Source organism: Orussus abietinus, unplaced genomic scaffold (assembly GCF_000612105.2).
Source record: "Orussus abietinus isolate OABI.00-Male unplaced genomic scaffold, Oabi_2.0 scaffold697, whole genome shotgun sequence".
NCBI lineage: Eukaryota > Metazoa > Arthropoda > Insecta > Hymenoptera > Orussidae > Orussus > Orussus abietinus.
The window spans coordinates 1-13400 of NW_019394842.1; the positions used below are offsets into that span (position 1 = coordinate 1).

Sequence of the window (13400 nt, forward strand, 5' to 3'; positions counted from 1 at the left end):
CCTTGGGGGCAAAAAACGGTGAAAGCTAACGTACGAAACCAGAGGGCAGCACACGATGCGATCGCGCGACCCTGCCCGTGAGCAATCTCCCTACTCATCTCTGCCCAGTTATATGTCAGCGACTTGACACGTGTAGATTCTACAGGTATGTTATTTGTTTTGTGATTAACGTTACCTGTGTAATGGTATCGGAGCAATATTACGTTAAGATAAGCTCGAGTAATTCTCACATTGGATGGTGATTATTGTAATCAGTAACTGGTAAGATCGGATTTTATTATTGTTCATTAAAGTTTATTAATTTGCACTACGACTAAAAGTATATTAAATGTAAATATAACTAGCGGCCTCGATATTTTGCTTCTATGCGATAAATAATTAATTTTTCACTTATGATTAGCAATGTATGCGGACTGCATTGTATCTATTTTTATAATCTCCTATGAAACGTTGGCAGGATATAAGAGATTGTAAATGTTTTGTAAGTGTAATATATGGATTGATGCCCTTTTTCATTACTAATAAGTTCATTTTTTATCCTTTTCATGTATGGGTTGAATACCCAATGAATCAAGTTTAAGTGTCCTGTGAGCAGAACACTGGATTGTTCGTGATGCGGGCATTAATTCTTGTCGGTGGTTATGGGACAAGGTTACGTCCTCTTACGTTAAGTCGTCCTAAACCTTTGGTCGAATTTGCTAATAAACCAATGTTAATGCATCAAATTCAAGCGTTGGTATGTTTAACGGTTCACATAAAAAAAAAACCTCGTTTGTAAGCATTAGTGGTCAACGGTTTGCAATGGTTCGAAGGCAAAGGAAGGTAAAATTTATTATAAACATTTAATCTGGGTTTCAGGTGCAAGTGAATGTGAGAGAAATCATTTTAGCAGTGTCGTATCGTGCAGAAGAAATGGAAAGAGAACTTGGAGAAGAAGCCAATAAAATAGGAGTACGTCTGATTTTTTCGCATGAAACAGAACCATTGGGAACTGCCGGTCCGCTTGCATTAGCAAAAGACCTGCTGCATTCCGGTGACGATCCATTTTTCGTTCTAAATTCTGACATCATTTGTGATTTCCCATTTAAAGAACTTTTAAGCTTTCATAAAAGGCATGGTAAAGAGGGTACTATACTTGTAACTAAAGTTGAGGAACCCTCAAAATATGGTGTCGTAGTGTACGGTGATGGTGGCCAGATCGACAGATTCATTGAAAAACCGCAAGAATTTGTATCGAATAAAATTAATGCAGGTATATATATTTTAAATTCGACCGTATTAAACAGAATACAGTTAAAACCTATGAGCATCGAGAAAGAGGTATTTCCTAATATGGCTCATGACGGGGAACTGTATGCTATGGAATTATCTGGATTTTGGATGGACATTGGACAGCCTAAAGACTTCATTACGGGTGCATATGAATCTTGATTGTGCATCTTTTGCACCGGTGCTTTCGCATAACCGAATTAGTATTAAATGTTATTGTCGTTTCAATTAGGCATGTGCTTATATCTCACTTCACTGAGACAAAAGTCGCCAGAAAAGTTGTATTCTGGAAAAGGTGTCGTTGGTAACGTATTGGTAGATCCAACGGCTACCATTGGCGACGATTGTCGAATCGGTCCAAATGTTACGATTGGGCCTGGGGTTGTATTATCGGATGGTTGTTGCATAAAAAGATGCACTCTTTTGAAGTCTGCTGTTATAAAGGAACACGCTTGGCTTGATGGGTAAGGCATCACTATGTTAATAATTAAAAGAACGGGATATCTGCGTGTATAAAGAAATGTAGAGATCGCTTCCCTCGATTGCAGGTGCATCATAGGCTGGAAGAGTGTCGTAGGACGTTGGGTGCGAATGGAAGGAATAACGGTTCTAGGAGAAAATGTCATCGTAAAGGATGAACTTTACATTAATGGTGGACAAGTCCTACCACACAAAAGCATTTCTGCATCTGTTCAGGAACCTCAAATTATTATGTAGAATTAATGATAGAAACTAATCATTAACGGAACAGGATGTGTATTATAGTCAATTGCGTTATTACATATAACAAGATAAATTGTAATATAATATCGCATCCTGAAGTACATACAAGTACATACACACGCGCACATGCTCGACTTTGTTTTTACGGTAAGATTGTAGTAAATACCAAGTAATTTTATAATGACTGTACATATAGAGGTATTTTACCGTGGTCTTATTATAATTCATACTACCTTTATTGGATAAAGCAATGTCAACTTGTACTTTCATTGTAGTCACTTTGGATTATATGCCCGGAACCCAGTAAAGAATGAAAATTAGATTAATTATTTCTCGACGATTCTTAACATTTTCTCCTTTTGTTGGCTGTCTAATACGTTCGACAGTTTCTATGTTGAAATAACCACACGTCTATTATGTATCAAAACGTGAACACAAACGTTAAGAAATATTAGTATAATATAAAGAATTACCATTTAAGATTCGCGGTTGGTGATCAATACGAAGAATATGTGAAGTTACACCAGGATTATTCACGGTGTAATTCCAACAGATTTTCACAAAGGATTAATCAACGATCCCAAGCTGTACGTTATGTTCCATTCCTATAAACGTATAATGCAAAGTGAATTCACTAGTCGCTGAAAAATATTGCAAAGTTCTATGACTATCGAACGTTGTTAAAACGCCACGCAAATCTGTTAATTATATTTAGAACATAAAAAACTCGTTTATTTTTCTGAGCATTGAGAAAAGGGACAAAACTTCATTAAGAATTTGGTACATTTTTATGACAAATTAAGTTAAATCCGATCTGATTTTCACGATTTCCGTGTGTAAAATGTCACTCGTATTATGTATAATCTGTTATTCCTTAGCACTGTAAATATATTCAACAAACATTAGTATTGTTCTTGTAGAAAAAAAGTTCTGAATGGATGTACGTAACGGCATAGAACGTTCTTTAGGCTGTCTTTGCTCGAATTGCAGCTCGTTTGCCAGTAACAGCCTGAAATAAAAAAACAGCCGTGTTAATATTCGATATGAATAACATTTTTCTAATGAACAATTGTGTAATGTGAAACATTGAATGTAGCAAAATGTAATTAGTATTGACCTGGAAACCGGATTTGATGCTAGCAACGGAACATCGAGAACCGCACGTTTCACACTGTAGAAAGAACAGTCGCGTATCCTTTTGAAGAATCGTGTCAGGAGAACGACACGTGTGACACGTAACGTATTCCTTAATATATCTCCTCAAAACATTCTCGATTTGCTTTTGTTGGAAGCGACCTTTAATAATTAGCTGGCTATTACCGTCTACTGATCCACTAGTTCCCAACTCAGCAAGTAAAAAGTCCAACAGATGCTTTGCTTGCCTATGAAGAGTTCTGCAAATCTAGAATGCATATGAATGTAACGAATACAGTGTCATACTAACACACTCGAAAGCATTACTTCATATTAAAATCAGACAATAAAAATGTTCGACACCATACCTCAGTAAAATTAGCAAAGGAAGTCTTTTTTGTTCCAATGCGTACTACTTGAGGTGGACGCATTACAAACTTCTGCTTTTTACCAGCCACCATATCAGGATTTTTCTCTCGCATAATGTTGAACACTCTTACGAGTAACTCGTCGTAAGTATAATCCCTGTCGGAACCAACCCATAAACTTGTTTCCTCTTCTGAAAAAATAATGCACGGCACTTCATTTTTGCACTAGATAAAAGGCGTGTTAGTATCATAAAGATTGAGTTGATAAAAGTGTGAAATAGAGACCAGACGAAGCTAATATCATGGTACTGTAATAATGGTATTTTGATTATAATAAGTACGATCGACAGAATTGTAACAATGTACATCCTTTAAATGCATTCCACGAGGGCCATTAATCGCCCACGGATGGTATACGACGGCGTACTCATCTTTTGTTTTGGCTCCAAATGTGTTAATTTTATCAAAATTATGTAGAAGCTTTGTACATACCGTTTTCCTTATCTTCCGTCTCTTTCCTTTCTTCCTCGGCAACCAATTCGTCTAGGTCCTTTTTCTTCTTTTTCTTCTTCTTGGTCTTAGAGAAGTCCATATCTAGGTCAAAATCATCATCTATTGTTGGTTCTTCAATTTGACTTTCTATGGGCTCCTAAAAAAGATAAGTCAAGGACAAATTTCAGTTAAAATTTTAAAACTACTCGTTAATTGAAACAACATTGAAGAACATTGAGAAATCATTAAAATATTACAATATCATTGTTGAGAATATAAAAGCAGTGATCAAACTTTAATTAACGAAATTATTAAATTTCATACCTCCTTGTTATCGGTTAATGCAACGTCAAGTTCATCCAAATTAAAAGCCTTCTTCTTCTTCTTTTTCTTTTTACCAAAACTTTCCAGATCCACCGCTTCATCATCTTCTCCAATGGGTGGCTCTATATCCTGGTTTTCTTTCTCCAATGACGGTTCTATTGTTTCACCTACGCTACCTCCTTCCACGAGTGCCGAATCGAGATCAAAAGTTGTTTTCTTCTTTTTCTTCTTCTTTTTTAATGTAGGATCAAAAATCTGAAAACAAGAAAATCTATATACATTCTTATTTTCGTTGGAATCGATACTTCCCTGCAGCTGTCGCTGTACATTAACTATAAAAGCAAATGCAGTTTGAAACTCAAAGTTATAGTATGTTTGTTGGGTAAATTAAATGATGTAATTGTTATTTCTGTCTAGAGTCGAAGTGGAATATAATAAAGTGGGAATAGCAATATGTACCCAATATTGCCTCATTATTCTTAATGTCGGAATCTTAAACATTGTATACATCTATCGCGTTCATACTACATCCAACAATAAAAGTTCAATAAACACTTAGTGATTCCATGGGAAATGTACACTTATATAATAAATTTGATATATTCACGAGCCGTATGGAGGATAACCTAAACGTGGAGGTAATAATTCCCTGAAAGAAATACGTGAGAACTAGTTATTTGGAGACGTACCGACTCGTCTTCAGCCATTGCAAATAGTCCGTTAGACGTTTATTTGATTAAAAAGAAAATAATTTGAATTATATGTTCAAACAATTCGTGATTCGATCAAGTTTGATCCACTAGCCAGTTCAACCAAGTTTGACCAAGTTCAGCAACGTGAGTCAGAGCAGCGACGAGACACATTCAGAGATGGACTACTGCTCGACCGAAACGGATCTAGCATTACGAGTACGGCCGGAGTCCTACCCTAGGCGTTTATTACGTATTTTTGACGAGCGCACTCACTTCTCGCACTTCCATCTCACGTGGGTTTATTCGCCGAATTACGTATTCGCTATATGAAAGAACGAGATCACTAGCACTTCCGGTCTAGTAATATTGCAAATAAAGGTATATACCTTGTAAATCGAACATTGTTGATAAGTGTGGGTTATAGGCAGGAAAGGCGGGAAGATGGAAAGCCGTTAAAAGTAAAGAGGAGGACTCGAGTCTATTCATATTTTTTTTAAATATGTATTACATTCATATTTACATTTACTTTAATTAGAAGTTCAACAATATAATTTTCTTATCATGCCGTGTAAGCATGAATTATTTCACTGTTTTCAATGTTTCATAAAGTAATATAACCTTGCAATAACAAAAACTAACCTGTACGCTTAGTAAATTCTCTCTCTTCTGACGAAAATAGGTCTAAGGCATCACGTAATTCCTTTCTTCTTCTAATAAGGTTATTATTATCCCCGAATACCATTGTTGCCAAAAATCAAAACTCCCAGGAGGTTTTCCATTTTGAATTTTGATATCACAATCCGTGGAAGACGACGCTTATTTTTCTATCTTTTCTTGTATGCTTCACCATTTTGCTAAAAAATTTGTGCCGGGCCAGTTCATATGAAAGCTCGCATTTTCACCATCAAAATCGTTTCGTAATACCGTGAGCTACTCATTTTTCATATTTTCGCTCAATTTGCTTTACGTAATAGACCCCCCGAATCACGGAATAGTAAATACTAGTAGACGTACCCCATCCGACTGGTTTTGGTTACTCGGTCGGAATTGCGATCTATACCATCCGACGCCACCACGAGGTCCAATGAGTTTCGTATCTAGTGAAAGCATTCTCTACGGTCTTGAGAAAAGACCTTTCTTTTCGGAGTTCTTCCTAGTTCTCCCATTGTACGGCAGAATGGTAAGTTGTATTCAATTTCGACGTGAGAACTCTTTGCAGTAACTTTTTTAACGCGTTGCGACGTGAAATTAAAATCATTAAAGTAAGTAAAAAAAGAAGGGAGGTGACCGGTGGACGTTCTTCAAGAGAATACGTTCTCGTTTATCTGGTCGCAACGTGTCGTCACGGCGTGGGCTCGATACCATGACCATGCCTCGGATGAAGCATATCGAAGGCGAAGTAACGCCCATAGGTGGTGAACATACGGGCAAAATTACTTAACAAGATTCAATAGAGTGGAACAATTGTTCAGATACTTCTCAAAGATTAAAATGGACCTTATACGCGCAAAGTGGCCATTTTACTTCCATTATCATGCCTACTTAAATATGTCTACTTAAGCCAAGGAAGTCGTACAAAATGTGTATGCTTCCTGTAAAACGTATTGTCGATAATTTAAACGAATTTGTGGAATTATATTTTTAACGAGTATTTGTCTTACAGCCTTTCCAAAGGTTTGTGGAAACGGGCCGTGTTGCCTATGTAAGCGACGGACCTTACCAGGGCAAACTTGTCACCATTGTCGACATCATCGATCAAAACAGAGTAAGGCATGATACATTGATACTTTTTTTGTGATTATTAATACAATTAAATTCAACCATAATAAAGTATGTCCTTTATAATATGATGAACCAGGTATTCTTGATAGGAATTGCCGGCTGACCCATAATTGATGCTAAACTATTTTTTCTGAAACTTCAACACAATAGTTGCTTTAAATTTAAAGCAGTTTTGCCTCTTTCAGTAGACATATAACTTTCAGGTTCTAGTCGATGGCCCGACTTCGTTAGTACCTAGAGGTCAAATGAGACTGAATCAACTTCATTTGACTAAATTCCGCTTGCGGTTTCCATTTACTGGAACTACTCGCATAGTTCGAAAAGCTTGGCTAGAGGGTAAAGTTGATGAGTTGTGGAGTCAAACCATGTGGTTCAAGAAAGTCGCAGCAAAGGAAAAGGTAATATTTTAATGTTTGTAAAATGTTTGATAATCCTCTCGTTCCCTATTATTAACTTCATTAATTGCTAAACTGTATTTTGACTTTTAGACCATAGTTTATAGACCGCGTATCTTTTTCTTTTCTAGCGGGTTTCTCTCAGTGACTTTGATCGGTTTAAGATAAGAAAAGCCAAGCAAATTCGAAATAAAATGAGAACCGAAGCATTTCTCAGATTGCGAAAGAAGGCAAGGAAAGCCAAGACATTAAAAACCTCAGAAACTGCAAAAAAGACGGTAAAACAAACTGCAAAGCAGTAAATGTAATATTTTAAATAATAAACTTTTATTGCTTTCAATTGCTTTTTTTTGATCCTGATCTTTTTTAATGATCCCTGTAAGTTCTTATAACTGGGTACTTTAAAGTAAAATGGCACGTAGCATTGGTTTTATACTCCAATAGCTGCTGAAGGAAAATCAGAAGACTTGGGTTATTCCTAGCCTGTATGCATGTATATTCATTACTTTGATTCATTTACTTTGATACACACACATGGTAAAAACAAAATGAATCAGCACATTTACATCTTACATTCCTTTATTTCCATATTCTGAATGGTTTCAAATAAAAGAAAATATCTTTTCAAGTACTTAATATGCACAAGCACAAATCAAACTGCCTTTAGAAAAATTCACCTAAAATTGATAAACGCCGCAAGAATGATTGAGCCGAACAACATAATGAACGGTCATTAGACATTGTTGTATCATAAGCGGAGTACATGTTTTCTCTCCTAATTTTTTCTAGTAATGTTTGAGGTTCGAATTTAATTTTTCTAGGCTGTACAGCATTGTTTAATGGTTGTGACTGATTCTGCAGATTTGAAAATGAGCTTTGTGCCACTACATTCGTAGATGAATTTAAGATATCACCCGCTTCACCATCATCTGCTTTATATATTATGTACGTTAATTTTGGGATCGGTTCATTCTGGTCTTTCGGATTTGTGGTTAAACTAGTATTTAGTTCTGGAATCTCCGCATTATTTGATTCTATACTTTCATTTCTAAATGTTGAAGTGAAAATTTCAGTTGAAGTACGTTTATGTACACTTTCTGCAGCATTATTCTCAGCTTGAGATACGTTGCTCCTTAGTCTCTTATCATCCACCTTTTGATCTTTTGAATTGTCAATGATTTTTAACGATATGTTGCCAAGTGAATCATTTTTCGTTTTATTTTGAAACATTGCAGTCTTTTGCAGTTTGGATGTCTTTGACATAAACAGATTATCCATCCTACGGCAGCAATGTAAAGCCCCAGGATCAATTGGGTGAGCTTCGGTATTAAATATGTATCCTCCTGCATTCACGACGCATTCTCCCCACTGTGTTTGAACGATGTCGCCTTGACATCCTGAATTGTGAATAAAATTATCCGGATCAAAAAGAAGGAAAAGATATTTGGTAGTTTCAGCTAAGAAGAAAGATTCCATTCTGTCACCCTTCCGATGGTCTCTTATGTCACTTATTGTGGCATAACCACAAGTACTTTTCGCGCTGTGCTGAAGACTTCGCAATATATCCACTCCAATTTGCAGCAAGTAAGAATCATTGGTTGCTCTGTAGAGGTACATAACAGATTCGATCAGTTCTGGTCTCAATGGATATCCTTCGCGATTAGCCCCTGCTTCGGATTGTGGAATGTTATAAATTTCTGGCATAAATCCATACTGCTTCCAAACTTTATGATAATTGTGTAAAGTCTTCATCGCATTATCGATTTCTCCAAAAAGACTAAGCAATCCTGGCCAATATGCGTCGAGCGATTGAAAAATGGGTAATGTAACGTGTCCTTTATTCATAGAAACCAAGACGTGCCAATCTTCTTGCCTGGTATATTTTTCAATCGCTTCCTTATGTTGTTGGAACAACGTCATTAATAGTGGATCTTGTAGAAGTAAAGCACCTTTTGCTAGATACTCAAAATAAGAATCTATACCAGCTCCTATACCAGAATCTTGGGCGGTCCAATGGCCCGTTAATACGTCTATATGGTTGCCGACTAATCCAATGTTTGACTTGTGATAATTCAATGCTTTTATAGCATTCATGGCGACCTCTTCGTACAATGGATCTCCTGTTAATCTGGAAAGGGTCCCAAACTCTACGAGAAAGGTTCCAATTCCTGCGGTACACGTTATACTAGTCTCACCATCTGGAATCCCATATTTTAAATTTACAGTTCCATAAGGCATTCCCGTTGGGGTATCGAAAGCAACGAGTAACCTTTTTGCCATATCTTCGGCAAGACGTAACAGAGGTCCATTGCAAGGCCAACCAGGCTCTAGATCTATACCTGCTTTATGCGACAATAAATGTGCACTTAATAATCCCCCGATCACTCTGATGTTCGTTTCGAATACTGATACATTAATATTGGCTTCAAAGTCAGTTCGTGTGCCAATGATATTTACCACTCTGCGAAATTCAGTTAGATTGCCCATAATTATTAATGTATCCAAAGCATCGACTAGAGTCAACGAAAAGCTGCCCCAAGTGTCAAATCCATCGCAACTTAGCGAACGCAGCTCATCGTAAGGATAGGCATATGTCAAATAACTAGTGTAAGCGTGATTAAACATTGCACGTACGTCTTCCCTAAGGGATTCCAAATCCATCTTGTCGTACTTTCGTACACCTTCACTTATTGAATGAATAGTCAGGAAAATGAGGACTCTTTGTATCAACATCTTTAACCTTAGGTTTCACAATCGATAGAATTAAATCTTTTAATTTGCGATATAATACGCCACCATACGATATCTTTCGTCCGTAAAAATTTAATTTATCTTTAACAGATGAATAACGATCGCAGTAGAAGTTATAAAATCGTATTCCTTCGTTCACTGGAGTTGACTTACTTGAATCAAGGGAAACGTAACCTCAAATCGATAATATGCCAACTTGATGCCAACGTATATGCGATAAAATAGGTGCGCAATCGTACGCGGCCATTTTACTATATCATTCTTTAAGCAGTCCTCCAATCAGTGCATACATACATACATGGAATACATTGGAACAATCACTGAAGTACGACGTTCAGTCGATCTCTTAAAGTGATGTAAGTACATACATACGTGCCACGAGGTTAGCACCGTTATTTCGGACTGTATTTTTTCCAACTTTTTACTTGCTACTCATATCACTACATCACTAACAAATTAGTTGATTCGATATATATTTCTTCGTACAAGACGTTAAAAATGGTGTTTTAAAGAGCAGTAGATGATAATTTACTATACTATTGAGACACAAGAATACAGAAACATCGATAAGTAAATCCCAATTTAGACACATATCTTGAAGGCAGTGTCAATTAGAGGGAGAAGTACATTTTCTTACCTTCGTGACGTTTTTGTAACAATCATGGGTTGAAGTGGGTAATCGTTTGGTACATAATCCAGTCAACAATATCATCGCAAATGGAAGTCATGCCAGTTAATCCACTCAGTATCATTCTGGTAAAGAGCGATAGTAAAGGAGACAGAATGCTCTTCCGTTATCCACATGCAGCGAATCACGAACGCGACTCCAGTCAGTTTACTAACAGAAAAAATCCCTACTCTTTACTTACCGGAGATGATTTATTACAGGTACTTTAAACAGATGTTTGCTAAAAAGCAGGTACAATTTAAGGGCCACTTGTACCGCTTTAACTTAGAGAATATAATTAATTTATGTTTTGCTTCAAGAAATTCTGTGTTTCAAACTACTACAAGGATAGAAGTTAGTTCAATTGAAATTCAAGTGAAAACGGTCCATTCAGCCCTAATTCATTGATTTCTTCATATTGTCATGCTGTAGAGTGGAATTTGTTTCAAGTCCGCACCGCTTCAAACATCGAACAGCAATGGAAATCTTCCTGGTTTTTCGGATGATGTCTTATCCACGTTATTTGCCGTTAAACCAGAGTTATGCGAATTGAAATTTGAACTGAAAGTGAACAATGTACGCTTCATTGGGCATCCCACTCTTCTTCAATCTCGAAAATTAAGAGAAATCAATTCATCGATGCTGTTTAGTGTGGTATTTGCTTTAAATTGTCAAACTAGTCACTGTATAGTCAGGTGCTACTACGATTTGAGCAAAAGGTTTTTACTATCCTACTTTACATATCTTTCTTTTCAACATATTTTTAAACATTTAATAATTTCTTTTTTTAGACTGGGCATAGCATTACGACATGAAGAAAAGAGATGCGGTTTTCTGACTGAGGAAATAAAAATGATGGCTTCTACTCATGACGAAGTTGCTGCCAGGTAACCATCTCAGAGTTTTTTTATAGAAATTTTTAGGTAATTATTATGAAAAAAAAAAGGGGGGGGGGAAATTATGTTGTATCACCAGAAGTGTTCATAACACTTTTTAGATCAGAGGAAGAAAGCGATTGCGAAGAGTCTCCATATGAGGTTATACTGCAAAAAAGCTTGCTTGCTCGAGATTTGAAATCTGTGTTTGATAGTTTATGCGCTTCGGGAATGGTCAATGTAACAATAAACAATTGGATTCAAGTAAGCTTTTGCTTTCCACAAAAAGTGCATCATTCTCATAAGAAGGGTTTTATAATGAATCCAAGGATTATTAAAAGGTAAGTCTCATATGCAAAATGAATATAATTTGCAGATTAACAATTTACGATACATATTTTAGGTGCTTAAACAGTTTAAGGCCATACCATGGACTGCTTCTCCTGACAGAACCACTGGAATTGCTTCAGTCGTTGCCAGCAGACTCGGCTCCTTCCCTGAGACGGCTCATTCAAATGTACAATCCTTTGAAAAGTCTGCAGTCATTAGCAGCAGACTCTAATCTAACATTGGCTCATATTTTTGAACTAACTGGACATTTAGTTTATTGGGCTAAAGCTACTATAATTTATCCACTTTGTGAGAGCAATGTTTACGTCATATCTCCAGATGCAGTTGTAACAGCCCAGATGTTGGATGAATTTTCAGAACAGTTTCCTGGACTATGTTTATTGCAGGTAGTTATAAATTGTCTACAAAAGCAATTAGAATACTAACTGTACTGAGTCAATTGTAAAGGAGCTTATCGGTAGAACATTTACTCGTTTGATAGTTAGGTGAAGTGTTTTTAATTATTATAGGTCCTGAGTGAATTTTCTTTACCAACATCAATTAGTCACAAATTGAATCCTTTGAATCTACCTCAACAACAATCACAGTTGGTAAAGATAATAATGTGGTTACTCAAGAATCATTTTTTAATACAGTTACATACTTATATACAGTATATGCCCACGGATTATGGACAATCATCTTTGGTAAATAATTGAATCAATTAGATATATTTTAATTCCGTTTTATTTCTTTTCCTAAATTATTTAAGACTTATTTAAGAAACAAGCACAAATCGTTTATCTGCTGAATATTGCTTACCTTTAAGGAAAGTAATTACCAAGTTACGGAAAATCCAACTACTTTAGAGGAAAGTGATGGCATATGGAATCTCATTGATACCTCTAGACGAATGCCAATGAGTTTTAAGTCAGAAGTAACGGTACCATCTCACGAACAGGAAAATTTCTTCAAGTATCAAGTAGATAATTTTACAGTGCCAACCGATGACATGATATTGATGGACAAGCTTTGCAGATTAGGATATTTTGACGGTAGCCACCATTTGGAAGAAATCATGTATTTAGAGAACATTCGAAGATCCCAATTATTACAAATACTGGACAAGTTTCGTGATGTATTGATTACGTGTGAAAGCGAAGATCCAGCTATTGCGTTGTTTCATTCTCGTGTAGGTTCCGAATGATTTGCATATACTGCAAAATAATGTATCTACATCTGTCACACAATCAAAGTTATGGACAATTCTAACCTCTAGGAGTGATGTTTGGAACTGGTTCCCATTTTCTATTTATTTTTCTAAATAAACAGTTGCTCTCTACGATACTTTCTGTTAATTATTGCAAAATATTACATGCAATGTTCGATATATTATGGCATAATTATTAATACGTCAGAGCCTGTGAACGTGGGGAGGGTCGGGTGAGGTCAGGAGCAATCAGGAGGTTATTATATAGCTTTAACCATGGTGAAAATATAGAACAGAGATGAGTTGGGAGATCGCTCACGGGCAGGATCGTGCGATCGCATCCTGTGCTGCCCTCTGGTTTCGTACGTTAGCTTTCACCGTTTTTTGC

General features: G+C 36.4%; 5 protein-coding genes across 11 annotated transcripts; 3 read left to right on the forward strand and 2 right to left on the reverse strand.

Annotated features, from left to right (window-relative positions):
• Positions 1-108: 108 nt before the first annotated feature.
• On the forward strand, positions 109-2321 carry LOC105699887 (mannose-1-phosphate guanyltransferase beta). Of its 4 annotated transcripts, none has more exons than XM_012425286.1 (5): positions 109-145; positions 576-736; positions 859-1414; positions 1502-1733; positions 1818-1986. In XM_012425286.1, the coding sequence occupies exons 2-5, from the start codon at positions 614-616 to the stop codon at positions 1984-1986; spliced, it is 1080 nt and encodes a 359-aa protein (XP_012280709.1). In that variant the 5' UTR covers positions 109-145; positions 576-613. The 4 variants fall into 4 exon arrangements, with proteins under 4 accessions (XP_012280709.1, XP_012280708.1, XP_012280707.1 ...); XM_012425285.1 differs by lacking the exon at positions 109-145 and adding an exon at positions 152-261 and having other exon boundaries at positions 1818-2321; XM_012425284.1 differs by lacking the exon at positions 109-145 and adding an exon at positions 152-261 and having other exon boundaries at positions 567-736.
• A 376-nt stretch (positions 2322-2697) lies between these two features.
• LOC105699888 (eukaryotic translation initiation factor 2 subunit 2) lies at positions 2698-5176 on the reverse strand. The gene is made up of 6 exons (XM_012425288.2): positions 5000-5176; positions 4311-4565; positions 3987-4143; positions 3495-3685; positions 3110-3394; positions 2698-3001 (listed from the first exon to the last, which is right to left on the reverse strand). Exons 1-6 carry the CDS (start codon positions 5015-5017, stop codon positions 2957-2959), a joined length of 951 nt encoding a protein of 316 aa, XP_012280711.1. The 5' UTR covers positions 5018-5176; the 3' UTR covers positions 2698-2956.
• Positions 5177-6110: 934 nt separating this feature from the next.
• On the forward strand, positions 6111-7519 carry LOC105699857 (60S ribosomal protein L14). Its single transcript, XM_012425236.2, has 4 exons — positions 6111-6182; positions 6666-6767; positions 6988-7182; positions 7311-7519. Exons 1-4 carry the CDS (start codon positions 6180-6182, stop codon positions 7479-7481), a joined length of 471 nt encoding a protein of 156 aa, XP_012280659.1. The 5' UTR covers positions 6111-6179; the 3' UTR covers positions 7482-7519.
• Positions 7520-7740: 221 nt separating this feature from the next.
• On the reverse strand, positions 7741-9933 carry LOC105699855 (ER degradation-enhancing alpha-mannosidase-like protein 2). Its single transcript, XM_012425230.2, has one exon. The coding sequence runs from the start codon at positions 9910-9912 to the stop codon at positions 7843-7845; it is 2070 nt and encodes a 689-aa protein (XP_012280653.1). The 5' UTR covers positions 9913-9933; the 3' UTR covers positions 7741-7842.
• A 261-nt stretch (positions 9934-10194) lies between these two features.
• On the forward strand, positions 10195-13147 carry LOC105699856 (GATOR complex protein NPRL3). 4 transcript variants are annotated; one of them, XM_012425234.2, is made up of 8 exons: positions 10195-10286; positions 10819-10951; positions 11030-11316; positions 11389-11484; positions 11595-11813; positions 11876-12209; positions 12333-12509; positions 12632-13147. In XM_012425234.2, coding segments are annotated over exons 1-8 (1626 nt in total). In that variant the 5' UTR covers positions 10195-10284; the 3' UTR covers positions 13010-13147. The 4 variants fall into 4 exon arrangements, with proteins under 4 accessions (XP_012280657.1, XP_012280658.1, XP_012280655.1 ...); XM_012425235.2 differs by lacking the exon at positions 10195-10286 and adding an exon at positions 10291-10818 and having other exon boundaries at positions 10918-10951; XM_012425232.2 differs by lacking the exons at positions 10195-10286; positions 10819-10951 and adding an exon at positions 10291-10818.
• The last annotated feature ends 253 nt before the right edge of the window (positions 13148-13400 follow it).

What these genes read in the sequence shown, in the direction of transcription:
- LOC105699887 (XM_012425286.1), top strand. Translation starts at nt 614, where the DNA reads ATGCGGGCATTAATTCTTGTCGGTGGTTATGGGACAAGGTTACGTCCT. An exon ending in GCCTAAAGACTTCATTACGG is followed by an intron (nt 1,415 to 1,501) that starts GTGCATATGAAT and finishes CGTTTCAATTAG; the next exon opens with GCATGTGCTTATATCTCACT. An exon ending in GAACACGCTTGGCTTGATGG is followed by an intron (nt 1,734 to 1,817) that starts GTAAGGCATCAC and finishes CCTCGATTGCAG; the next exon opens with GTGCATCATAGGCTGGAAGA.
- LOC105699888 (XM_012425288.2), bottom strand. An exon ending in GACGGAAGATAAGGAAAACG is followed by an intron (nt 3,686 to 3,986) that starts GTATGTACAAAG and finishes TTATTTTTTCAG; the next exon opens with AAGAGGAAACAAGTTTATGG. An exon ending in GCATCAAATCCGGTTTCCAG is followed by an intron (nt 3,002 to 3,109) that starts GTCAATACTAAT and finishes TTTTTATTTCAG; the next exon opens with GCTGTTACTGGCAAACGAGC.
- LOC105699857 (XM_012425236.2), top strand. An exon ending in ACATCATCGATCAAAACAGA is followed by an intron (nt 6,768 to 6,987) that starts GTAAGGCATGAT and finishes TATAACTTTCAG; the next exon opens with GTTCTAGTCGATGGCCCGAC. An exon ending in AAGTCGCAGCAAAGGAAAAG is followed by an intron (nt 7,183 to 7,310) that starts GTAATATTTTAA and finishes TTTCTTTTCTAG; the next exon opens with CGGGTTTCTCTCAGTGACTT.
- LOC105699855 (XM_012425230.2), bottom strand. Translation starts at nt 9,912, where the DNA reads ATGTTGATACAAAGAGTCCTCATTTTCCTGACTATTCATTCAATAAGT.
- LOC105699856 (XM_012425232.2), top strand. Translation starts at nt 10,648, where the DNA reads ATGGAAGTCATGCCAGTTAATCCACTCAGTATCATTCTGGTAAAGAGC. An exon ending in CCGGAGATGATTTATTACAG is followed by an intron (nt 10,819 to 11,029) that starts GTACTTTAAACA and finishes GTCATGCTGTAG; the next exon opens with AGTGGAATTTGTTTCAAGTC. An exon ending in AATCCAAGGATTATTAAAAG is followed by an intron (nt 11,814 to 11,875) that starts GTAAGTCTCATA and finishes TACATATTTTAG; the next exon opens with GTGCTTAAACAGTTTAAGGC.